Source organism: Plasmodium inui (genome assembly GCF_000524495.1).
Source record: "Plasmodium inui San Antonio 1 unplaced genomic scaffold supercont1.38, whole genome shotgun sequence".
In the NCBI taxonomy this organism is placed as follows: Eukaryota; Apicomplexa; class Aconoidasida; order Haemosporida; family Plasmodiidae; genus Plasmodium; species Plasmodium inui.
Genome location: NW_008481872.1, coordinates 33,985 through 60,245, shown reverse-complemented (window position 1 = coordinate 60,245; position 26,261 = coordinate 33,985). Strand labels below are relative to the sequence as shown.

At 40.1% G+C, this 26,261-nt stretch overlaps 6 protein-coding genes across 6 annotated transcripts; 2 read left to right on the top strand and 4 right to left on the bottom strand.

The window, feature by feature from the left end:
• Positions 1 to 573: 573 nt before the first annotated feature.
• C922_05115 (hypothetical protein) lies at positions 574 to 1,400 on the bottom strand (the record flags this gene model as incomplete). The annotated part of the gene is made up of 3 exons (XM_008820688.1): positions 574 to 667; positions 898 to 1,018; positions 1,298 to 1,400. The coding sequence occupies 3 exons, from the start codon at positions 1,398 to 1,400 to the stop codon at positions 574 to 576; spliced, it is 318 nt and encodes a 105-aa protein (XP_008818910.1).
• A 1,835-nt stretch (positions 1,401 to 3,235) lies between these two features.
• Positions 3,236 to 6,498, bottom strand: C922_05114 (DNA excision repair protein ERCC-3; the record flags this gene model as incomplete). The annotated part of the gene is made up of 3 exons (XM_008820687.1): positions 3,236 to 4,980; positions 5,165 to 5,940; positions 6,368 to 6,498. 3 exons carry the CDS (start codon positions 6,496 to 6,498, stop codon positions 3,236 to 3,238), a joined length of 2,652 nt encoding a protein of 883 aa, XP_008818909.1.
• A 1,670-nt stretch (positions 6,499 to 8,168) lies between these two features.
• Positions 8,169 to 10,409, bottom strand: C922_05113 (dynamin GTPase; the record flags this gene model as incomplete). The annotated part of the gene is made up of 1 exon (XM_008820686.1): positions 8,169 to 10,409. The coding sequence occupies one exon, from the start codon at positions 10,407 to 10,409 to the stop codon at positions 8,169 to 8,171; it is 2,241 nt and encodes a 746-aa protein (XP_008818908.1).
• A 2,692-nt stretch (positions 10,410 to 13,101) lies between these two features.
• Positions 13,102 to 16,194, top strand: C922_05112 (hypothetical protein; the record flags this gene model as incomplete). The annotated part of the gene is made up of 1 exon (XM_008820685.1): positions 13,102 to 16,194. The coding sequence occupies one exon, from the start codon at positions 13,102 to 13,104 to the stop codon at positions 16,192 to 16,194; it is 3,093 nt and encodes a 1,030-aa protein (XP_008818907.1).
• A 2,795-nt stretch (positions 16,195 to 18,989) lies between these two features.
• C922_05111 (ADP,ATP carrier protein) lies at positions 18,990 to 19,895 on the top strand (the record flags this gene model as incomplete). Its single annotated transcript, XM_008820684.1, has 1 exon — positions 18,990 to 19,895. The coding sequence occupies one exon, from the start codon at positions 18,990 to 18,992 to the stop codon at positions 19,893 to 19,895; it is 906 nt and encodes a 301-aa protein (XP_008818906.1).
• A 1,170-nt stretch (positions 19,896 to 21,065) lies between these two features.
• On the bottom strand, positions 21,066 to 25,059 carry C922_05110 (hypothetical protein; the record flags this gene model as incomplete). Its single annotated transcript, XM_008820683.1, has 12 exons — positions 21,066 to 21,324; positions 21,482 to 21,759; positions 21,879 to 22,180; positions 22,473 to 22,688; positions 22,840 to 22,945; positions 23,134 to 23,199; positions 23,364 to 23,470; positions 23,640 to 23,776; positions 23,952 to 24,160; positions 24,268 to 24,366; positions 24,533 to 24,647; positions 24,824 to 25,059. The coding sequence occupies 12 exons, from the start codon at positions 25,057 to 25,059 to the stop codon at positions 21,066 to 21,068; spliced, it is 2,130 nt and encodes a 709-aa protein (XP_008818905.1).
• Positions 25,060 to 26,261: the final 1,202 nt, after the last annotated feature.

Genomic DNA, 26,261 nt, shown 5'->3' with positions numbered 1-26,261 from the left:
GGAAAAGGCAGATGAATAAAGCATGTTTCACTACGTATGAGAAGAATGTATTGCAGATAGCGTTGCTCAAAATGTTTCATATAAATAATGTATACAACTGTTGATTTCGCCACTTCGTCTTTTCTCCTTTTTCTCATCTCTTTTCCGTTTTCACCTTTTCTTTGTCCTCTTTTTACTCTCCCCCTCCTGCTCCCCTCCCATTTTCATGTCTTCACCTTCTTTTTCTCCCGGCTCCACTTTCCGAATAGACAAATGAACGGAAAGAGCAACTGAAGAATAAACTGGATGAAGACTACAAAAATGCACTAGAAAAGTACAGAGGGTATTTACTGGGGAATACATTATAAACAAAGGAACGACCAGGGAGTCTAAAAATGCTTTGAACTGTTAGATTTCTTTTCCTCCTTTTTCTTTTTTTTTCTTTTTCTCTTCTGTTTTGATTGGCGAACCGAGGTGATGCAGAAAAATGTGCATCATCGAGTGGGGGACCATCACACCGGTGGAACCGCAGAATAGCGGCGTCACAAGGTGAACCATCTTCTGCCCTACTTTACACACACATGGAGGCATATTTTATTGCCCTATTTGATCCTTTATATGCTCAACCAGCTTTTGTTTTATCCATTTCTTGTCATGGGGTTTGTACGTCCACGTTGGCTGATGGAATCTGCAAAAAAAAAAAAAAAAAAAACGTACACAAATTTTAGCTTTAGAAATGTAGGGACGCATTTTTCCAAACGCGCATTCAATAGCCATCGCGCGAGATGAAGTGCTCTCCCATCTCGTTCTTCACAAAACTGTTTATGCGAATGAGGAGCGAGCGGCATATTGGCTATTTCTTTTTCATTCTCGTTCCTCTCAAGTCATTTTTTTTTCTCCTTTTTCCTTAACACTAACAGCATCAAGGTCATCTTTTGTATGTTGTCAATGTACAAAAACAAATCGTTCATGTTATAGGTTATTCTTTGTACGGTAGGGTCATTCTCTTTTATGGCCTGTTCGTATAATTGGCAAATTCCTGGCGACAAAAAAAAAAGAAAAAAAAAAAATAAAAAGTGTACATATACACCCATTTGTATAAATACAGCATTCGTCAGAAACTTTTTATGATTCTTAGAGCAGACGCACACCAACGCAGTCATGGATATCTGCATACACGCCTAACTAGACTGCTACACACACAGATTAACAGCGCAATCCCCGTGGAACTGTTAAAACTTGTTAATCCCATGAGTTGTTTGTTTATTTGTTCTTATAACTGCGTCTTTACAAGTCTATCCGTTCTGCGGCTACTAACCATTCAGGGCCAACTTCAACGAATTGTATTCAACGAATGTTCTACTTTCTACTTTCTTTGAAAACTGAACCAGGAGCACAACATCACTATAGATGGAACTCATTTTCCTTTATCTCTTCTTTTAATGGTAAAAAATGTAGCTATTATGCCAGAGGGTATACTTAAATTTTTTTTTTTTTTTTTCCTGACTTGTATTTTTTTTTTTTCTCTTCCTTATTCTGTTATAAAATTTTGCAGCTTTTCTATAATTTTGTTTTTTCGATATTTTTCCTCTTTTGGAGGTTTCTTTTTTCGTTCATATGTTTCGTTGTTCTTTCTTTTGTCCCTCTTTAATAGTAAAAAAAAAAAAAAAGTTGCTCTATCCAAAGGGAAAACATCGAACAGTAGATTTTAATTAACCACTTCGTTTTTTTAACGCCATCACATTTTGCTATACATATGCGTACACGTCCATATGAATGCCGGGGGTAGAAGTGCTAGCAAAAGCTCTCCAACAATTTTGGCGATAACAATACATATTAATTGTATAATACTTCTCTTTTTTTTTTTTTTGTGCACAAATGTATGCAATATTTTCTCTCAACTGTAAGGCCGCGTCAACTTTTTTTTCACCTTCCGCTTCAAATCAAAACAAGTGCAAAAAATGGCCTTCCATCACAACTGGTTAATCGTACGAACGTTATAAAACAGTTTGCACTTTTTTTCTTTTTTTTGCAAAAATCTGTTCTCTTCATCCATGTTGCGGGTTAAAATGGTAAGGCGACATGGGATCATCTGTGCCACGCAAAGGTAACATAACTTCGGAATAGCAATATCATTCGAATGAACACATGTGGGCATCGGGGAGGACACTTGAACTATGCACGTGTTTGTATAGAGTATCCCATTCCCCCTCACCATGGTGTGGCACACGACGTGGGATTCCTTATAACGTGGCTGTTAATTCCCAATGAAAATAAAGCAAGGGGATGCAAATGCAAACGCAAATACAAGTGGGCGAGGGTAAAAAAAAAAAAAAAAAAAGCGGTAAAGTGACACCATACCTCAGTTGCATAGTAACACAGTTACAACACCCCCGCGAATAAGGAAAATCCAAAGATATATTTTTGCGGCGTATCCCACGTAGTTCATACCAACCGAGCATAGCCAGCATTTGGGTCCTACTTTTTTCGAATGGTTGGAACAAAAAAAGTAATATGAGCAAAGAATGAAATTTTTTTTTTCATTTTTTTCCAATTTGATCACTTTTAAGTATGAGCAAATGTGCGGATAACACCATGTTGCTATCATGCTCATACAGACACACTCACAAATGAACAAACACGTCCAAATAAAGCAATTCGGGGAGTTTAAAAAAAGCGGGAAAAAAACATATACAGTAGCCTCGTGTAAATTCAGAAAGAGAAAAACAAAAGGAAAATAAAACGAGATTATCCTGTATGCGCATCACTCCGTGGTGTTTGCGTTTACAAATAATTTACTATTCTTCCCCTTGAAAGACTCAAAGGTGTACCGCCACGTCGCGGAGTTGAGAACACGCATCTTTACCACACCCTGCGTACATATATATAAACCATTTCATTAGTCCATTCTTGTGGCGACACACCTCACAGATTTGTGAATATGGACATGTCGCGGACGCAAAGCTGCTAAGCCGATTCTTCATTTGTCTCCAATTACGCCAAATAAGCATGCAATGTGGAGGACTTACATTCACAAGCCGCTTCTACCTCCCCTCTGCTTTGGCAAATAATAGCCATTCGTTCTTCTTCTTTTTTTTTTTCTCCTTCTTCTTTTTCTTCTCCTTCTTCTGTTTGTGGAAATTACACAGAGCGATGCGTGGGTGGGCATACACATGCACACATGTATTCCCTTTTCTTGGATGGAAAAAATGTCCGACGGGAAAAACCCCTCCTGCGCCCGTTCCCCCAAGCGGAGCTACTTGTTCTGATTTAGAAACTTCCTAAAAAGAATGTGCTTGTCAGCGAACTTCTTCTGCGAGGTTTTTTTTTTGTCACTAAAGGTTACATCCATGTTGGCAGACAATTTTAGCAAGCCCCCACTGTTCACCTTCTTCAGCGCGTCATCCTTTTTGCCGTGTGAAGAAACTATGTTTGGTTTACTTCCCATCTTTGGAGTATCTTTTTTATAACTGGGGTCCTCAAATAGGTCGTCATCTTCGTCATTATTACCATCGTCCGTGCTTGCCAAAATACACTTTAGCAAGTTTTCCTGAATTTTTCTATTTTTGTATACCAAATTTAATTTATTAAAATCGACAATGTTGTCACTAAGGACGTTGTAGGCATAGCCCTGGTTGATGAGAAACCTCTGCCTCTTATCAGAGTAGCACATTTCTATGGTGTCTTTACTAACCAGGCTGTAAAAGAAGGAGTCGGGGTCGTTAATATTTTTTTTCTCATTGGCTTTATTTTTTGGCCTAATAATTCTTCCTAATCTTTGAGCCTCCTGTCTTCTCGACGCAAAATTGAAAGATATTTGAATAACAACATTTGCAATAGGAATGTCTATTGCGTTATCTCCAACTTTACTCAACAAAATTGTATTAATATTGGAGTCATTTTTAAACTTGTTGATGATTGCTATTCTTTCAATAGGAGAAAGCTTCCCATATATAAATGGCTTGTTTAAAGTTTTCGCGATGTGCAAAAGGGCAAAGATGTTGTCACTAAAAACGATAATTTTATCATTATTCTGTTCGTGATATTTTATTAAATATTCACACATCATTAGCTTTCTAGGGTTACAAGTGTAGAGTCTTCTCTTAATAAAGCTGTTTGACTTCAAATAGTATTTATAGAACGAGCTGGGCATACTACACCATATTTCTTTGCACAAAGCTTTCGCCAAGAATCCTTTGTTTTGCAGTTCAACCCAGTTGGCTTCGTACAACTTGGGCCCAATAATCCACTGTAAATCCCTGATCAGCAAATCTTCCCTTACCAGGGTTGCTGTTAGACCCAGTTTACAATGCGATTTTACTATATCGTTTATTCTTCTAAATGATGGTGCTGGGGCGAATTGCACCTCGTCAAAAACGAGTAATCCCCACTCTCTTCGCCTTATGTCATTTACAATCTTCAAACTTTGCTCGCTCCTTTTTCCTGAGTATGCCAACATGGTGTATGTCGAAATTAACACCCCTGCTTCGTTAATTGGCCACAAATCGAATTTATAATCCGAAGTCAAAATTCTTATATGCCTTGGATGTATATTTGTGAAATCTTCGAACTGCTTTTTCCATTGCTCCACAGCTACCGCTGACGTGGTTAAAAAAAGGGATGACTTCTTTATAGTACTAGCAGCTGTAATTCCTGTCAACGTTTTACCCACCCCACAGGGAAGAACTATAATGCCCGACCTACTCCTCCCATTGCTGAACATTTTTCTCAAAGCCTTTTCTTGGTAATACCTAATCTGCACATGACTTTTTAACGAGCAAATTAAATTGGGGTTCTTTTTATCTCTCCTAAAATCGTATTCCATTAGTAGAGGCCTCTGCATTGTTTGCAATGCCTCCTGCTTTACTTCTTCTATTTTGTCACAGTTCACTTCAAATGAGTAAACCTCAGCTGACGTTGCTGAATTCTCGTTTAAATTTTGATTTGCATTCTTCTTCTCCTGTAGCATTAGCTTCTTTTCGCTTTCGCTTATTTTGAAGCCTGTAAAAAGGGTGCCATTTATGGGGGGTTATAGTGCAAAGTGTAATATATGGCTTATCAGGGGGGAGGGCCTTCCCCGCGGGATAGATCTATGCAAGTGAAACAAGACAAAATATATTGGCCTGGGGTGGAACAAACAAAGTGGCGATGAGACTCCACCTAACGATGTGCAAATTGTTATAACCCAGCTGAGTAGTGTCCAAGACGGGTGCCTCGTATGTCACATAGGTATCCTTCGGCTTCCTATCGCTGGCAGCTTCGCTTAAAAAATTTCTCCGATTATTAGCTGCACCACTATCAGCTGCACCACTATCAGCTGCACCTTGACCAGATTTATTCTCATGAAAATTATTGTTCAGCGTAAGCATATTCTTAATTTTCTGGTCACTGTTATTTTCACTTGAATACAACCTTGCATTTTTTATTATGCTATTTTTTAATAGATAATCTAACTCTGATTTATTTGTAGCTTCAATGTAATACTTGTTTTCTCTAAGTACTAATTTTGCCTTCCCAAACGATTCGGCACTTTTGGTAATATTATGTACTAACTCATTTGGCAAAAAGTTTTTCGAAAATTTGTCCAAGTTTACTAACAACTCATCGAGGGTAACCCCCACGGATATGGCTGCATACAAAGAAAAAATAGTTAGCTGAAATTCGTGAATTAATTCTGGTCTACAGATCGGTTCCGCAATCGTTATGAGAAAATCCGATGCCTGCTTACTGCAACTGTTAAACATCTCTAAGTAAATAAACCCATCTGAGCATATCCACAATGGCTTGTTCATGTGATTTTTTTTTAATTTCATGTCTTTGCTGTAATCGTGAAACCCCCTCTGTTGTACGTTTATTGAGTCTGTGCTGAAGGGCAGGTTTATCACTTTCTTGTCGAAGCGCATTTCGTAATACTCCTTCAGTTTGCTCTTCACGTTTTGGGGGAACTCCCCGTCTTCGCCTCTGCAAGATGGGGACAGAGGACGGTGTCCCATGCGTGTAAAGCAAGGTTGAGTGAAAAAAAGACAACTGAACGGTGAGAGCGCCAAGCTGTACTAAGCGACATTGCCGAGGAACTTCCTCCAAATGTCCACTTGAAATAACAGCTTGAAATACACAGGAGGACGCCACGTGTTCAATTTCGTCGCTGTTAAAACAGATGGACCGGACGTAGCACAAAACCAGGGTCACTTCCCTTATAAGCGGGACTTCGTGCAGACATTCAAAATGTCGCGAACATGTGTGCACTCATGAGAGGAAGTTCTTACTGTAGCATTAATACATCCACACACAAAGGGCACCAAATTATCACACTAACATAGGCAAAAACGCGAAGGGCCCCTCAAAAATGGGCAAACCAATCCGACGATGAAGATACTCTCACACTTACATCTTCTTGGCGGCCTTTAGCTTGCGCCTTTTGTCACTTCTAGCATAGTAATCCTCATTTAAAATGTCTGCTCTTTTGTGAAGCCCCCTCTGGGGAAAATTCGTGCTACTGTGATCACCCGAATCCTCCATCGTTAGAATCGTTTAATTCTTCATCTTAATCGAAAACCTGCCGTTTTGAACTATCCCTACGATTGCATTTCGTCCTTTTTCGAAATGTCGATAAGAAGGGAGGAACGACGTTTGCCCTACTGCACGAAAATTAAATAGGATAAACCCAAAATTAAAATTCATCCAGACTTAAAACAAAAAATGTCAAAATTACCAACGTTTGAAGAATATCAAAATTGTGTTAACGGCTCCAGCAAATGCCGCCAACTATTCGGAACGCAAAGAACTGCGCAAAATGCGATGTGGTAAAAAAGAAACCTTAAAAAATGACTCCCAAGGAAGTGGCCAAATTGCTTAATAATCCAATTTGTGTAGAAAAATTTTTAAATAAATGTCCATCATTCCGTTGAACAAATAAAATTGGAACATGTTTCGGCAGTTTTGCGTTCCCTTTAAAATTATGTAACACGTATAATTTTAACTGTCAAAATGTTTTGTCCTTTTTTTTTCTTTTCTTTATTTTTTTAGTGTCAGTTTAAGTGCGTTAAAAATTATTCCCCTCCCTTTTTTGCACTCCTTGGGGGTAAAAATGTTAAAGCTGTTTTACTCAAAATGGGTCCCTTCAAAAATGACAGAGAAAAGAGAAAAGAAAAACATGAAGAAATATGCGAAGAAGTGAATGAAAAAAAATGCTAAGAATCTAATGAAAAAAAAATGCTAAGAATGTAATGAACAACAAATATGCGAAGAAGCTAATGAACAAACATAAACAGTGCGTGCCTCTCCTTATCCCGACACATAGATAGCAACCGCTTCGAACGGAAGTGTCCGCAAAACGGATTTCACTAAATTTAAAAAAAAAAAAAAAAAAGAAACTGAGCAATTTTTTAATTGTTTTTTTCTTCCTACGCGTATCAAAAAAAAAAAATAATTGTGCGTCTATCAAAACAAAGGGTTAAGTGAAGGGGTGTGGAACTTAATACATGTTTCAAATTGGGATAAAAGGCAATTAGCAAAGAATGCACACGCAGCGCATAGAACGCGCGGGGGGATACCAATATACGTGCGTCCACACAAAGCATATGCAGATACATGTACTCATTTTCCCGCTCCGCCCCATGCCACAAACATTTTCACTTTAAGGCTTAAAAATAAAGAACAGCGCGCACATATATGCGCAGTTAACGCGTGATACACGCGCGCACTCTGAGTTCGTATGCAGGTACGTACAAGTATGCAATTTTCTATAGCGTCAAAAAGAACATCTTATTTGCATATCATTTACGAAGTTGTGCTCGTGCATGTGCATACTCTGCAGGTGGTCACATATGTGTACGGTGGGGTTGTGCGATGGGATACACAAAAATGGCCGGTGAATGACAGCGAAATGGAGGCCAAATGACCCACGCATAACAGCCAAATGGAGATCAAGTGACCCACGTATGACAGCCAAATGGAAGCTGAATAGAAACCGAATGACCGACGAATGACAGCCAAATAGAAGACAAACGGTGAGCCTTCCATTCGTGGCCTCCGATCTACTCTCTCGCCATTTTACGAATTCACATCCGCATTGTGATACATAAAAAGAGACATAAAAATCTACAGGCAGCCAGGACCGCACGCCCAAACGTGCCCTTGAACACGCATTTCCATTTTTTCCACTCCGGGGGCTGCGGTCCAGGTTAACCCTAAAGCTCCTGATTCCTAATCTCCGCCAACATCTTGATGGCCTGGTTTAGGGATTCCAAATTCTTCTTGCAGTTGTTCCGTTTCACCTTTATGGAGGAACATTCATTAAATAAATTAAAAAGTTCGCTATTATGCAAATTGGAAATGAGCACCTTCTGCATGGTCTTCCTGGATGTATTAACCATGAAGTGCATGATGGCTTTCGGAACTGCATCGGCTATGTGCTTTCGAACAATGTTAAAGTAGTTGTTAATTAAAGATTTGATTAGATCAATTTCTATTATTTCCTTGGAAGAGGAGGAGTATTCTGGAATTATTTTTTCAGGAATGACTGGCAGAACGAAGACGTTTTCTCTGCTATTGTGCATGTTCGTAATTTTTGTTCCTTCTTTATTTTTGAAGGGCCGCATATCGTCTTTGCCTTTCCACAGCTTGCTGTCTTCCTTATACGCCGGATGGTGATGTGGCGAGTGGTGCAGCGGCGTGTGGTGAAGCGCTGTGTGCTGATGCTGTTGATGTTGCTGATGTTGTTGATGCTGGTGCGGGTGCAAAACGGTGGAGCTGTTCATGCAATTGTTGTTGCTGCCGCCACTCGTGGGGGGGTACCCCTCCTGGAAGTCCCTTTTCGAGTGGAAGAGCTTATTGCTGTTGCTTTGCATGTGCATCGCGTGGTCTAACTCCTCCACGTAATCGTTGTCCTTATCGTACACATTCCTCATAAACTGTTCATTGAGGAAATCCGGGTGACTCGTGTTAATGTAGGATAGCTCAATTAGCATCAAATTCTTTATCATTTCTTTTGTTGGCTGTAGGCAATCTTTTAACAATATTTTAACCTGCTCATTTATTGCACTCTTCAAATTGGTGAATCTCTCCATATCTGCTATTCTGCAGTTGTCCACAATTTTTATGAGTTCTTCATACACCTGATCTGCGCAACGCAGGGAGGGTTCCTTCAAACAGTTTATTAATTTTTTTATCAACGTTTCGAATGCGCTTTCTGGGACAAAAAGGGCACCTCTTGGTCCGCTAGAATTACGAATAGCTATTCGAATCTCTTCATCTGTTAACAATTCTAATGGGGAAAAATCATTTAAAGATTTTATATACCAGTCATTAAAAATGTAATGTATCCTTGCTCCTCCTTTTAGCTCATCCACTCGATCCTTATAAAACACTTTTCCATCTATTATGTCTTGGTATTGCTGAGAAAATTTGGTGATATAGTTCACCAGGACTGCTAAATACTCAGACCGGTTCATATTATCCATGGGTTCTCCTAATTCTAGTAACTTCTCCTCCTCTATGCTTTTCAAGGCATCTATTTTAGGTTTTAAAAAAGGGACGGTATTTTTAATATGTTCAATAAGGATATTATTTAACTTTTTCGCTAGATTCTTAATTCCACATTCCATAATGCATTCCATTTGGTTCGAAAGATCTAGACACTGATTAAAATATTCTTCCTCCTTTCTCAATGAATCTTCTATGGTTGTGTTATCCTCCACGTCTTTCTGACTCCTACAGACAACTGCCACGAACCCTTTTTTTAGTGGGTACAACGAACCGCTAATCATCTTCTTCCATATCTCGGGCTTCTCCACCATGTCGCACTTTGTGATAACTCCTATGGTTCTTTCATGTTTGGGGTCCACATTTCTAGCCATTTTCAAACTGTCCGAATTGGCTAAGTCGATGTTAGCACAGGACACGGCTAAAATGATGCAGTTGGGATTTTTTATATATTTATTTACCAAGTTCACAATTTGTTCCTCTACATTTTGTGGCTGATTTCCTACGGGTACCTTTGTTAAGCCTGGCAAATCAATTAGGGTTAAATCTAGAACGTCACTTTTGTGTATTTCTATAATTATTGGAGTTTCCTTAATGCACTTATTCCCTCCAGTAATTTCTTCCGTGATATCTATGAGCATATCATTCAAAATGGAAAAATCGTCCACATGTCTTTCCACTCGGTTATTTTCATAGTCGGTATAGGTCAACGTGCAGTAGCATTCATCCGACTTTGAATTTGTTAACTGGATAATGATAGGGGTCCTCGTTACGATATCTTCACCCTTTGGCATAAAACTTAACCCAACTAGCGATTCCAGCAGAGATGTCTTCCCTACTGACTGCGCACCCACTACCGCGATGTGAGGCAGGCTAAGCGTCTCGCTGCTAATGAACGAAGACAGCACGTTTTGCAACTTGTTTACTATTGGCACTAGCTTATCCATTTTGTTCGGCGTGGGGAGTGAATCTTTGGTGGGGGAGGGGACCTTTATATTATACGTCACACTGCGTATATGCCTAGAAATAGCTGTACCTGCACACATACGAAAATATGTATCTACGCATCTGTTTGTGTTAATCCCCTCGCTGAAAAACGCAGCCCCGGATTCCTCTTATATCTCAACTTAAGTGTAGAAGTACCCTTACGGAACTCTTCACACTCTGAACCTTCGAATGGTCGAGGGGAACCAAATATGATTACGCCAAACTACTTACAAACACTGGAAGGAATAAACATAAACACACATGGCATACGGACATACGCAGTGGTTTTACAAATGCCGAGTAAATGGGCTGAAGAAGCACAACTCGGCAAGCAAATTGATGCATTCGCACTTAAACGTACTTATGCATTAAAAAGGCAACAGGGTAAAACACATTCCTGTGGCTCGGGCGGACAGGCACCTAACAGAACCAGCCACGAAAATCGAACCAACGGGGGGTAAATACGAAACACACGGAAGTACACATGCGAATATTGAAAAAGGGATATGCGGAGATGCAGAGTGCAAAAAGGAGCAGAATCGCACAAACGGGGGTTAACAAAAAAAAAAAAAAAAGGAGTAAAGAAATATCGAAGTAGGTAAGCCGTTAAATGGCTACGTGGAGAAATGATGAGGTAATTAAAAGGTGGCAGAAGAGGGGGAGACAAAGGGGGATGAAACTCTTAGGCATATGCAACTACACGTACACCCACCATCACAAAACACAATGGAAAAGGCGCATCAAGAAGAGGCTCCCAAATGTGCATACTGTAGTTACCGAGGAGTTTTCTAAAATACATACATGCTACACACAAGTGCAAATATATACACACATATATGTGTATTCACTTATGTGTGAAAAGGAAAAACTTCAAATTCCCCTTCTTTGTCAATTTTGAATCCTATGCAGGAAAAACCTATCGCCCCTTGGTAGATTTTCTTTTATAACGCTACAAAAAAAAAATGCTTCTACTATTTTACAAACTATGTAGAAATGGCTCGTTCGCTAACTGTAGTGTAGAACTATCGCCAAGGAAAAAAAAAAAAAAAAAAAAACACGTGTATATATATGTATGCACGCACATATGGCGCTATCAATTTGGGTGAAGCCATGTGGAAAATACTCAGCAGCAGCGTCACTACATGTGCCGCGTGTGCCTTTCTCTGGCGCCGTTTTTTCTCTTGTTTTTCCTCCTCGTCACATTCACAAATGGGCACGTGTACATATAAGCAAACGCAGAAGTGCGTATATCTGCTCATACATATGTATTTCCTCGCTCACGAATTTTTTTCTTCGAGGATGTATACTCACCGATGCGATTACCCACCTATGCACGTTCGCGTCCACGCAGATATACACATGGCCGACTCATTTCCTGCACACGACGGGCGGGGTGTATTCTGCGTGATTTTCGAAATTGCATTAAATTTCCCGAAATCCTACTTCTCCAGTTTTTAAAAAAAAGACGAAAAAACAAAATACTTCTTCCATCATATAAAATGTCAACGAGGGGGGGGGCTAAAACAAAATGGAAATGTTTTAACCATTCATGTGTTATTTGGTGTATGTGTAACAAGTGCATGGCGGCAATTTGTTGGCGACTCGAATTTACGCCGATTTACGCCGATTTACGCTGATATATGCGCCTCTATACATACTGATGCATACCACGTATGTTTATGCATATCTATGCACATCCCCCCGTACACATTTACACATGCGCGGTGAAATTGGAATACTTAATTATAGTTAAACGTCTTCACAAATAAAAAAATTGCTTACTCATATTTTGTGCCTCATTATTAACGAAGAACTGACGAAGGCGTAAAATAAATGCATAAAATGAAAAAAAAAATGTGAAAAAAAGGAATGCATTACTTGCCACAATGTGAAGCAATTTCCCGCATATTAATTTAACCTTTTATTCATTCACTTTTTTAAAGAAAAAAGAGAAAGTCGTTGTTTATCTTCACCGTAGAACAAAAATTTTTGGACGCATTCAAAATGGGAAAACAAAAAAGTGATGTTTGTTTTTTCTGCATATAATTTCTTCACATTCCGATCTGCAGCGATATTGCAATTTTTTTTTTTTTGTGCCCCGCCTACCAACGAGCGCATAGGTAAAATACGCCCATCATATGACACCCGAAAAAAACGACAATTCGAAAGGGAAATTTTGCAGAAGTTAGAAAAATGGGGGCATTCAAAATAACCAGCAAAGGCGTAACTGGCAAAATGATAGCAGAAATTTATGCTGATCCTCCCACTTTCCAGTTTCTACATTTCTATTTTTTACAACTGCGACGCGGGATATAAATGTAATAACAAAGGATACCTTTTAAGTGGCGAAGGAAGGGCGAAAAAAATGCCCCCGTTCGATATCGCAAGAAGGAGCACAAAAGGGGAAACAACTTCACTGGAGGAGAAAAAAAAAAAAATCCTCAAGGAATAAATCAAATGAAGGTTTCCCCCGCCCCAGTATCTTCGGTATAGTATAAGCACACTTAGGTGCATATCTTTGCACGCGCCCCACCATTTGGAAGTAGGATCCCGTCCTCGAGGCAACGCCACCCCGTGTGTCATCAGAACATACCGAGAAAAGATGGTCCACATTGCGCGAACACCCAACAGGCTAGTACCATATTTCGTTAGATGAAGATTTTACAAAAATGCAGAATTATACATGTGGCAAAGCAATTGTTGACCCCAAGAAGGGTAGAAATCAGGGCGCATGGAACGGCCACAGGGGATGAGTGCACGAATGCGGGAGGCATCACAGTGGAGAAATGCTCTGGAAGTAGCACACCCCCGAAAGACGCAGGCCACGCCCCCAACGCGAATGCCTCTGGGCAGTCCGAACTAGTCAGACGCATAAGAAAGTCCTGCAGAAAAGATGACTTGTGCAGCATATACAAATTCTGCGACCAATTTGTGCACCTTCTCAAATTGAAGAAAATTAACAAAGACGATTTTTCCATAGTAATTCACCTCTTGAGTAAAAAAAAAATCCACGACAACAGCTTTTGGAGACGTATAGCCAGCACAGATAATGTAAATTTCATTTTCGACATGAACCTGAAGCAGATAATTCTCACTTTGTACAGTATTGCCAATTCTTATAGGTACACCAGCTTGACCTTTTTGAAAGAATTTACGCAGAAGTTGATATTTGTCTTAAAATGCCAGAAGAAACTCCTTTCTCTTTCTCGAGGAAGAAAGACGGTGCAGGAAAGGGCAAGTGATCCATTCACACGAGACAGTTACCAATCGTACGATGAATCGAGGCAGACAAGTTTTCAGCCGGTCACCAATTTGATATACCACAAAGGGGGAACTAAAATTCAAGCCAACGATTACACGAAGGAATTCACATCTCTGAGCAAACAGAAGGAGAACCCTACATGGAATACGCTAATTTGCAAAAACGATGATCAAAGTATTGGTCCAATTTTTAGCAACGAGAAAAATCATTTGAATGGTTTAGACCTAACCCTAGTATGCAACACATATTCTAAGCTGAACAACATAGAGAACTGGCAAAATGTAGAAGAATTAAAACAAATTATGTACAAACTTTTTCTTTATTTTTTATTTTTCAACAAAATAAATTGTGATCATCTAATTCTCTTTATGTATAGCTACACACGGGTGGGAGGAAGTATACACACAAATGTGCTACGCAAAGTGCAGAAGGTGTTACTAAACCCGACGAATGGGCTGCACCATCATTTTCACCAACTGCGTGTTGTGCACACCCTGGATGTTGGTTCATTAAACATGCTAATGAATGTACTGCATAGGAGCAATGTTAAGGACGAAACGATTTGCAAAGAAATTATGCTCTCCCTGGTTATAAATTTAAATGTGAAGAATGAAAAAAGGACCAAAATAAAGGGGTCTGTGTTAAGTGGGGAAAACATTAACTGTTCCGATCCCCTCGACCATTTTGAAGACGCATTGGGGCACGCATCTGGATATGTCCTCTCTAATAGCAGCAATGACCCAGACAAAGGTACTCACCACCTTGTAAAAGAGTGCAAACCGCTACATGTCGACCATTCCTGGATGCTAAAAAGAAGACAAAAACTCCTTGAACATTTTACAAACAAGGATTACACGCACGTAGCGGACAAGAACCACCCGCCCATTAAACTAAAAAAGAAAGACCTCTGCTTCCTTGTGTGCAACATAAACAAATTAAAAATAAAAAATTACTACAATGTCTACGACTATATAAAGCACGAGTTGAGTGCTAGCCTGCCAGTTATGAATGTGTACAGCTGCTGCATCATGTTGGACTGCTTAATAAATTTAAATATACTTGATCAGAAATTGTTTAAAAAAATACTCACCACTTTGAAAATATTATTCGATAAAAATCGCTATAACGAGAAGGACGTTACGGACATTTTCGCAGCCCTATGCAGATATGACCAGAAAAATTGGGCTCATCATATCGAAATATTGAACTTCCTACAATCCTTATATTTAAAAGTACAAATGAAATTACAAAAATATAACTACATAAATTTAATTTCGATTTTCTGTTCCGCCTCTTACTTTAACGTCATTTTTACCAACAATGTGCTGCAAGATTTGTGCATAGACGTGCTTAACAATTTTCAGTCAATGCATATGAAATTCCTTCTCCTCTTTTTATACTTTTTAAAAAGTAAAAATTATGAAATTAATATATTTTTTTTTAACACCATCATGGACAAAGTCCTTTCCAAAATAAAAGACGCACACACGTTCTTTTACTCTTTTTATATTTTATCAACTTTTGCTTTCAAGACGCTACAAAAAGAGATTCCCATTTTGAACAAACTGGCCCACTTACTGCAGCGCAATGAGAACATGCTAAATGTAGAGGAAAAACTCGCCATCGCATTGCACACAGTTGTGACTCCTGTGTTGATGTTAAATGAGACATTTTTCCTCTTCTGCGAAAGGGCGTTCGTGTATATTTTGTGTGCAGGACCTCAGGAGGGGCATACAGAACTAAACAAAAACAACCAACTTGATACAACGCCGAAGGTAATCCTCCCCAAATGGAACAACAGCTTTGCCCCATATTTCATGAGCAGTGATAATCCGAACAATTTTTTTTTCAACACAAATTTGGGTAGTACCGAATTGGAGGTTTTTCTTTTTTTGCTATTGTCAGATATGTTTGAGAAGAAACGTTTTCTTTTTAAAAAGGAGGACGGCCTAACAGCACGAGATGATAAAAACAACTACACCAAACTGCAGCGAAGCCAGATAAACACACGTAAATTGGACGTACGATTCAACTTTATATACATCAAATTACAGAATGATGGCCTCAGTTACTTCATAAAAAATAGTATCCATTCGTTCGATCGGCAAATTTTCGCAAAACGGTTGGACACTCAAAGAGTACACAAGTACACCACGACATTTAACTCAAACAAATATTCAAACGAGACGGAAAAAAATAATGAAAGAATTATCCCAATTCTCAATGAGATGAGGGAACACTTCCCCAACTTGGAAGAAACTCTTTTTAATGTAATCAAAATGTGTTATGAAGATTTTTTTATTTACCGATTTTTCGCAAAAAAAAATGACCAACATTTGGTTAATTCTTGGAGCCGAAACGTACGCTGCAGTTATGCCGATTCCTTTTTCCTCCACAGGAATGATAACCTAATTATAAGACTGAAAAAAAATATGTTCATTAATTCGCTGCACATTCCGTATGTGTTAAAACCGTTTCAGTAAAACTGCAGAAATGGGCAGCGGCAGCACAGCAGAGAGGAAGTCAATCCCTTTGGTCGAAGACCAATTAGGACGCCTTCCCACCACAATTAAGCATGTTTACGTTCATGAAGGACACATTACTGATAACCCCTTTTGGTTAAATTTTAAATGAGAGCATTGGGTTGCGACTGCTTGGGAGATCGCGCTGTTCATGTTGTGACCCCAACTTGTCTATCAATCAGTGCGCATGCGTTTCCATATTGGAGAATTCGCCAATTGGCCGATCTACCAACTGATGGACTGCCTTCCTGCTTCTACATGCTGAACCTTGCACAAGCATAATTAAACCGGACCCCCCAAATCGTTCAATTTTTTATTTTTCAATAACGAAAATTTCCTTTTTCTCAACACCTTTTCGGTTTCATTTGGTTCATTTTCCCCCGTTACTACATCCGAATAACAAAAAGGACACTTCGCGATTTTATCCCACGATGTGCCGTGCAAGATATGCATGTGTGCACGACCGTGGTGTATATTCTCCCTTGTATGTTCACGCATTTATGTGTTACTAAACATTGCCATGAATCATACTCAGGAGATACACTTTTTTTTTTTTTTTTAAAAAGGGGATTACTACCCATGGGAAGAAATTCCCTAACAAGTACAAACCCGCAAGGGCACTCCAAATGGGAATATACAGAATGTGGAACTACACATGATCGATGCAAAACTTGCTTAACAAAAACTGCACATTTCCACTGATATGGCCATACGCGGCAATAGTTACTCCCCCCAATGAAATAATAAAATGAAACATATTCTAAACAATCTAAAGAGTACCAATTTGGAGTCGCCATTAGGGGGAAGAAGTACATCTGTCTCTCTTTCGACTGATTATTTTTTACAGTTATTTTTTTTTTCTCCAAATTTGCACGTCCCAATTTAATTATAACTTTAATGGATTCGCGACGAGGTATGTACTACCCTCCACTAATTTTTGTATGCGTCAAGTATATGTACTTACGGATCTACCTACCGATGTACCTATCAATCTAGACCTGCGTATGCAATATTCGCGCATGCCACGCTGACCCTGGGAGCCCCTACGCCCGCAAGCAATAAAAAGCGCGCCCGCATAAAACGCACTAAAAAACAAGCAAAAGTGAAGTGAAGGCAATCTTGTGGCCTCATGAATTGCGAAGGGATCAATTTCCTGAGCTCAAGGTTGGTTAGCAAAACGTTGCTCAAAACGCTTTTCTCCACGTGTGGGGGCTATTCGCGCGAGAAGCGTCTCTCCCCTCCACAAAAGATACCTACAATACGAACATACAAATGTACTTAACATGCATTTACGTCCCCGCGTGCACAATGGCTAATGAACGCGATTGGCACCCTCCACAAGTGCATATGCATTCTCTTTGTATATACAAGGGAAAAAATATAATAGAGCCATAAATCAAAGAAACGCGTAATCGCGCAGTGGTGCAATCAAGTTAACGAAATTCTAACTGGCCCATAAGTCGTAGAAGGAACAGGTACCAAAACATTGCGACATTAAAAAAAAATTAATTATATGCTGTAGCCGATAACGGCATGACATGAAGGAACACAATATATGTGAAAACCAAAATGCGTATCCCAGTTTTTAAAAAGGTTAAAAAATATATATAATGGTAAAAGGGAGGTAGCAAAAGAAAGCGAAAATATAAAAAGATGAAAACAAACAAACCTATAAGCTTCGCGCATATTTTACGCATAGCTAAGAAAATAATTAAAAAAATGAAAATACAAAAAGAAGAACTGGTATCACCACAACAGCTTAGTTTCCCACCATAGCAGCAAAAAATCCCTCACGCGGATACGCACAAAACATAGGAAGCATATATAAAACTGCTTGGCACATGTAGCAACGTACATATTACATTATCGCCTACGTATATATATTTTATATCCTTTGTAAGCAATATCTCTACTAATCTTTACGCAACCCAACAGTAAAACATTTTTCTTTTTTTTTTTTTACACGTTATTGGAAAGTGCTTAATCGCGTAATGCATTTTATTGTCGTCAAAGAATTCTTTGTAATTTGAACAAGATACATATATTGTGTATATTTTTCATGCCTATTGTGCCCCCCTTCTCCTTTTGTCATTTGCGTATATATATATTTTTTTCATTTCATGCCTTCTCAAGCGTTGGTCGGAATTAAAGTTATCTTAAATTAGTAGGTCAAACACGCCTGCGTATGCAGCGTATGTTGCTGGACCTGCCTCGTACGCTGTGCATACACCTGACACGCATATATACATATATGTGTTTGTGTTTATGTTTATGTGTACCCGTTTCTTAATTTTCTGCCCTTTTGGGTAAGCGTCCTTTAAATGTCAGTTCGCAGGGAAAGGTACCCACATTACACTTCCCAGTATGACGCATCGTACCCCCTTCTTCTGTGAAATAATATGAGGAGAGAAGGGAACACCCAAAACGTTGCTTTAACAAAAGAGTGTGCCATCAACATGTGACGTTAGCATATCCATTTTAATGCCACTTTGCATTTTTATCAAATGAGCAATAGTTCTTCTACCCATATGTACATGTTACGCCTTCGCACCGTTGACCCCATTGAGGATTAAGTGCGTATCCTCTTGTGCTACCTCTGCGTGCATATAGATATATATATCTCTACACAGTTGTGTACAGTAAGGATCCTTCCATTACGACCCAGAGCACGAGAGAATAAACCGGTTCATACATTTTCCTTCGAATCGCTACTCTCGCTCACACACACACACAATTTGCAAATTCCGTTCGCCAAAATGAGTGGAGACTTAAAAACCAACTTCGCGGCCGATTTCCTCATGGGAGGTGTCTCAGCGGCCATTTCCAAAACAGTAGTAGCGCCAATAGAGAGAGTAAAAATGCTTATCCAGACGCAGGACTCCATACCAGAAATCAAATCAGGACAAGTTGAAAGATATTCAGGGCTAATAAACTGTTTTAGGAGAGTGTCAAAAGAACAGGGAGTCATGTCCTTTTGGAGAGGAAACACAGCTAACATTATTCGTTACTTCCCCACCCAAGCTTTCAATTTTGCCTTCAAAGATTATTTTAAAAATATCTTCCCCAGATATGATCAGAACACAGATTTTACCAAATTTTTTTGTGTCAACATTTTATCCGGCGCAACAGCAGGTGCTATTTCGCTGCTAATTGTATACCCTCTAGATTTCGCAAGAACAAGATTGGCATCGGACATCGGAAAAGGGAAGGAGAGACAGTTCACAGGATTATTTGATTGCTTAACAAAAATATATAAACAAACCGGTTTGTTGTCTCTGTACAGTGGTTTCGGCGTTTCTGTCACAGGTATTATTGTCTATCGAGGTTCCTATTTCGGATTATACGACAGTGCCAAAGGTCTTCTATTTAATAATGACAAAAATACGAATATCATCTTAAAATGGGCAGTCGCACAATCAGTCACCATACTAGCGGGCCTCATTTCGTACCCCTTCGATACCGTTCGAAGGAGAATGATGATGATGTCGGGAAGAAAGGCCAAGGAAGAAATTCAATACAAAAATACCATCGACTGTTGGATTAAAGTGCTAAAGAATGAAGGGTTTGCTGGATTCTTTAAGGGCGCTTGGGCTAATGTCATCAGAGGAGCTGGAGGAGCTCTTGTGCTCGTTTTTTACGACGAATTGCAGAAGTTGATATAACGAGGACAGTGCAGAAACATTATAATTTTTGAGGAGGGAGAATCTTCCCATTCGGTTGCTACAAAGTTGCCAAATTGCCCGGTAGCCAAGCCACCCAGTCACATATTCCTTTTTTTTTTTTTTTTTACGCGTGAATACATATGCACAGCGTGACAGCAAATGCGCAGAGAAGGACGAGGGTGCCACTCCTCCTTCGCCCAACATATAGAGACACGCATGTGGGGAGTACTTATTCTTGAAGCATCCTATTTTTACACAGTTCCAAAGTGCACACATAGTTGTGCAGTTTGCCCGTCAAGCTTACAGGCGCATAAGAACACACACTTGGGTATTTTCATCCATTTTCTTATTTTTTTATTTTCCTATTTTCGTATTTTCTTGCTTTCTTACTGTCATACTTTCTTTTTTTTTTTTTTTTAAACTTAGCTCCATCCCTATTGCCAACTCATATACATATATATGCTTATGTGGATATTTTCTACGCCGCGTACATATCATGTGCATATGCGTAACTATACACGTCTGTACAACGTTTTCAGCCACCTCTTCACCTTTTTACGAAGCATTCATCGTAATTCAGCTGCCGGGAACTTTATCGTGGATACTCTCTGCATTTCGTTCTGTTGCTTTTTTTTCGGCAACGGTTTTTAAATAATTTATCAAACATGGGGAAAAAAAAAAATTCCACCAAAGGTTGCCAAAAATGGCGCAAAAGATAAGGTACTCTGTCTGGTGAAACAGGTCCACATACATATGGGGGCCTAGATAATATGCCCAATTTATGCCCAAAATGGGGAAAAAAATGTTAGTTAAAGTAAATGGGCAAAAAGGGTAAAATCGGCAAAATGGGTAAAACCGCAAGGATACTTCTGTAAAACACCACCTCCAAGTGCACCAGACATGGCATATTCTTATCAAGGGGAAATTATTTTTTCCCTTCAGGCTAGAGGTAAAGAAATTTAAGAGAACACAAAAGGGGATACTTCCCACGCGAAATTAATTTTTGTTCACATTACTCCTTAACGTTAGTCTGCATGATAATTTGGTGCAAAGCGATCTGCTAGTCGGAGGGGGAACAAACTGGCTTAGTACTTTAATTGGATACATATACTTAGGTGTACATATTTTCCTGTCCGCTCTTCTCCATGAGCTTTAGCAGCTCTCCATCTGTTACACCACACTCATCGTTGCATCCAAATAGGAAGAAAAATAATTCATTAATTTTTGAAAGGAGCATCTCTCCTCATCCCGCGAATTCATCACGCTGTCCAGTATGGTTTTGTCAAATTGGGTTAACTTATTTTTTGTGGCAGATACAAATTTGTCATATAAAAACAGGCCCAAAACGGCATGCTCAATGAGGCATTCCTTCTTCTTAAAGAGGAGAGACGCACTAATGCATAGCAACTCGCATATGCCTATGTGGTGCCTGCACGAGGTGAAACATAAAGGTGGAGAGATTTAATGGGTGCCATCTTAACGCTATACACGTCAATCTTGCAAAAAGATAAAATATGGTGAAATAGAATCAACGGGTTAAGGAGAAGAAGGAAGAAAAGGAGGAAGCTACATTCGGTTCCCCTTACACAGTCAAGGTTGACAAGTCGGCAGCCATGCTGAAGTACTTCTGGATGATAGACTTGGTCACACTGCACATCCCCTTGAATTCAAAATGGGCCAAATGGCTTTTCTTCAAATAGGAGTAGTTCTTATTCAGCTCGAAGTAGAAGTCGCAATTTCCTTTTCCAGCTTCATCCGTGCTTCTTAGGACCTCGTCGATGATGTCATCCTCACCATCAAAGCTCAGTTCGAATAAGAAATCGAATCGCGCCAGGAGATTTCCCTTAATATAGGAGTTGAATTCCTGCAAACGAGGGTGATTCGGTTTATCGGCTCATAACCGCAAGTGTGTGTGAATGTTTACCCAAATATGTGCATAGGCGTATGCACCACCATGTAGCGCTGCTCTCGGACTTGCCCCACCTGCTCGCTCCGTATGTAGGACTTCACGGCGTAGATCCAAAACGTCGTAGACACCGGGAAGAGCGCCTTGTTGCACCTGTACACGCCGTTCTTCATTAATTCCACCAAAACGTTAATTTGGAGGCTGTTCAAATTATTTATGTTGATTACGAGGATGTCGTACTTTTGCGTAAACAAGACGTTGAAGGAGTCTGCCTTCACGTGCAGAATGCTAATGTTACAGAAATAATTGCAAAATTTAACCAAGTCCACCATTATTACTTCATCTAGACAAATGAAGAAGCAGTGCGGGGCTCTTACTCCTACGCAAGGGGGAGCCCAGGGGGTGCACATTGTACACACAGTGTGATTAGTATACAGAGCATGTTTGGACGCAATTCCATGCGCAGATGGGGAATCCTCTCCAGCGGCGTGCCTCTCCCAAGCTTCGCTCTCCACATGACAGTCTCGTTCGTTAAGCAGCCTACATAGTTTCCTACGTAACTATCTGCTCATTTTACTACTCTTTTGTCTTCTCATCTTTCTACTCCTTTGTCTTCTCATCTTACTACTCTTTTGTCTGCTCATTTAACTACTTCATTTCTCCCCACTTACCCGTTAGGGCATGCCGCGAGACGTCCCCGCCGACCCACTTGTTCGTGTGCAGCTTGTTGTACAAATCGTGCGCAAACGTGTCCAACTTGGCGTATCTCAGCACGTTGCTGCATATGCTAATCAAAATTAGGGTTAGCTTCGTCGTTCTGCAAATTTTGCTCAAGCTGGAATTGTTGGGCGGCAGCTTCAGGATGTCACGTATGATTTTGTTCATATCTGGAGAGTATGCAAAGGGAAACAGGAGGAAGCAAACGTGGGAAATATACAAAATGAGTGGAGGCGGGTTTACCCCTGTGCAAGCTTCACATTGTAGCATATGCCGCCTACACGCACCATTTCGCATAAAGCAGATGTAAAAGTAGTGCACCTTCTAAATTTGAGGTTTGCAGCAAACAGTTGAACCCTTCGGTAGACAACATTAGGTTTGTGTCTTCTGGAACCGACAGTGATCTGCATTGGAGCTTTTTCGTTTTCTTTGGAAAGGCCCCCAAGGGGAAGATGACCAGTATGTGAGGGGTACAAGTTGCGCAGCTTACAACTTAGAAGCTTCCAATTTTCGCAGCTTTCAACTTGCGGAGCTGCAAAAGGAGATATGGCACAAACGTGCGCCATGGCGAAATGAAATATCGAGGTGCATTTTCTCCCCTTTTTCGCAAATTACGTCCTTCCTATAATTCAGGAGCCAAAGGTTCCCAACGTGCGCCCCCTTAATGCTGTTCTTATTTGGCTGTCGTGAGGGAGATAAAAAAAAAAAAAAAAAGGAAAATGGTAAATTAGCATACAGAATATGGACGCTGAATGAGCGAATGGAAACTTCTTTATGAGATACACTCATAAAAGACAAATAAAATCACATAGCACAATCCAAGATTATGAAAGTGCAAATTTAACCTGGTTAGGTATTGATACAACTATCAAATTGTATTTCATCCCAATTTCAAACGTCTCATTCTTTTCCGCTACATCTTGGTATAAAACTTCAAATGTTGTACATTCGTCTTGGTAAAAAAAAAAAAAAAAAAGAAGAAAAAGAGAAAAAGGAAATGTTAAATGGGCATATGGGTGTGTGTTTACGAAATGCATAGTGTGGGAGGAATGAACATTAGAGCAAGGTCGAAGCGGAAAATAGAAGCGTCCCATCTTCTCATCATATCTGCGCGGCATAACCCCTGTTGCTGTACTCATCCATCGCCCGGGTGAAAGAAAACTTCAAGAGGTAAAAATTTTTGAACTGCCTCTTCTGGGTCATTTCCTCGTACTGCTTCGTGAAGCACAACGCGCACACTTCTTTATCTGTTTTGTTGCTGTGAAAATATGGAATACCTCCATGAGCATGTCTTCACTAGGCTAGCGCAGATCTGTGCTTTGTTGGGGGGGTGTATACGTACTTCTACGTGTTTCTCTCTTCACATCGCCCTTTTTGTCTGTCTCTCTCTTCTTTTTTCCCCCTTGAGACGCCCCCTCCGAAGAAGGGCTTACTCGTCCATTTTCCCAAGCTTATTCATTTGCACAATTATATTCTGGTGCGCCAAATACTTCTTGGAGCACTCGCATACTCTCATATACATCTTTTTATACAAAAAGCTCTTCTTATCTTTGCTCATCAGTGTCGCATTTATCAGTTCAATCACGTGATAAAAATGGCTCCCCAGGTTGTTCACATTCCCTAGATTAAGGATACAATCGGTCTGCACATTTTGAAGGTAAACAGAAATCATCACATATTTGTACCTAGACGAAATGAATCTATGCGATCACGACAGCGCTTTCGGGATCCCCCCAAAATTTTTTTTACCTTTATGGGGGTGTTTATCGGAATAAGTGTGACGAAAATAAATTTGCAGCTTATGATAATATTCAGATATTCCACCATGTCGTCTTCGGGTTTTTCTCTCTGTGAGCGTTTGTGTGTGTGTTGGGTGGGTGGAGAAAAGGTGGACACAACGCATGAGCATATTAATGAAGAATTCCCAGGGAGGCATGCCACTCAATGGGGTCTGCCCCCCGCGAGCGGACGCTGAACAACTCGCAGACAGTGGAAGTGCTCCCCATAGCCGCACCTTAAGTCGCTGCTCAAATTGGGACAACAGGGAGTATGAAATTTCGTTAAACGCGTTGGTAAACGCGACGAAGTTCTTCGTGATGTAGCATCCCGCATAGTTCGTGGAGTCTACTCTGCATTTAAGAAATGGGTGGAAGGGCGACTTGTGGAGGAGGGACAGGGAACGTGAAGAAATAACAATGAACATGCGCGAGAGCACCATGCGTAAAGGCGCCACATCGATGCAGTCACATGGTTGTCTCTCCTCCACCGCCCCCCCCCTCTTTGCGCTTATTCATGGAAGCATCACAATTTTAGAATGTCCACATAGATAAACACTTCGAAGATGTAGTTCTTTTTCTGGAAATTAACAAAAACTTTTTCTAAAATGATCTTAAAATAATTTTTTAAAATCAGATTTCTTAACGATTCCTCGTCTGCAAACAGATTGAATATTTTTCTGCTCTTTTGGAAATCAATTCCGGGCGCATCGCAGTACCTCCGTTTGGTGTTTGTAAACTTTTTTTTGTATTTATTAAAGAACATTGTATTTTTGCGGGGTTATATAGGTTAGGTAAATACACAGTTTAAGAAAAAAAAGGCATATCTTTTATTCACCAAATGGGGATAAGAACAGCGTGATGGAGGGAAGAAAGTCCTACTAAGCATCTCGTACATATATTGAGTGAACTCAGACAACAACTGCATTGGTAAAAATTCGAATGCACTATCCGTTTGCTTCCTTTCGATGTATGCACAGTGTTGTAATGCATCGTTGGGAAATTATGTCCTCTGTGATTGCACATTTTAAGAACACTGATGCACACGGAAACGGCGCGAAAAAAAAAAGAAGAAAATACACACCCAGAGGAGGGTACACAAATGGGGGCACGCACGTACCGCTTCTCATCCCGCATAATAAGCGCCCCCACGCCCCAGGAAATCCCCAAGTTGTCTCTCACCCGTGAACTGTTCCCCTTTTATGTGAAGTGAAAAAGAATAAGAAGATAAAAAAAAAAGGAAACTTCAACGGCACCTTCTAATTTGGAAAGTGCACATCACCTCGGCACTTGCTTTTTGTCAGACCCCTGCCACTTGGATGAGCATTTTGCAACGGGAAAAAATACGTCTGCATATATACGTATCCCCCACACTCCCTGATGGTGCATACGCACAACGCGCTGTAGACTAAGTACTCCATTCATTCTCGAAGGTGTTCGGCGCAAATGGGGAGTAATTCCCCCATCAAAGATTTAGCAAATGAGTAGCCATTCTTTGATGAGGCCGTATCCTCACCTGGCAACAACCAAAAATTACCTCCACATTGATGATCACCATTTCAAGTTTGTCGCGTGGAGGTGAAAAGAGCGCAATGTGGCACATTTCAAAACGGAAAAAGAAAAAAAAAAAAAAAAAAAATGTAGAAAGGGGCCTCTTCTCCATTTGATGCTCCGAATTAAGCGTTAAAGAGTTGCCAATTTTTTCATCTCCAGAGGTACGCAGTTTTGGAGCTTTAGCGAGGTGGCCATCAAAGGTGGCCACGTTGTACGTTCATTTGGGGGCAAACTGGTAGAGAAGCTACAAAGCGAATTAAAGTGTGCGCCGTTCGCTGTACGCCGGGATTAAGAAATGCTATCGGCGGGGAAGCAGGAAAAAAGAGTCATCATACGCAAAGCGGATAAGGGCGAATAGGATAGAATCAAATCGAATCGAAGCAGAGCAAAGGTAAAGGCAAAAGCAAACGCAGA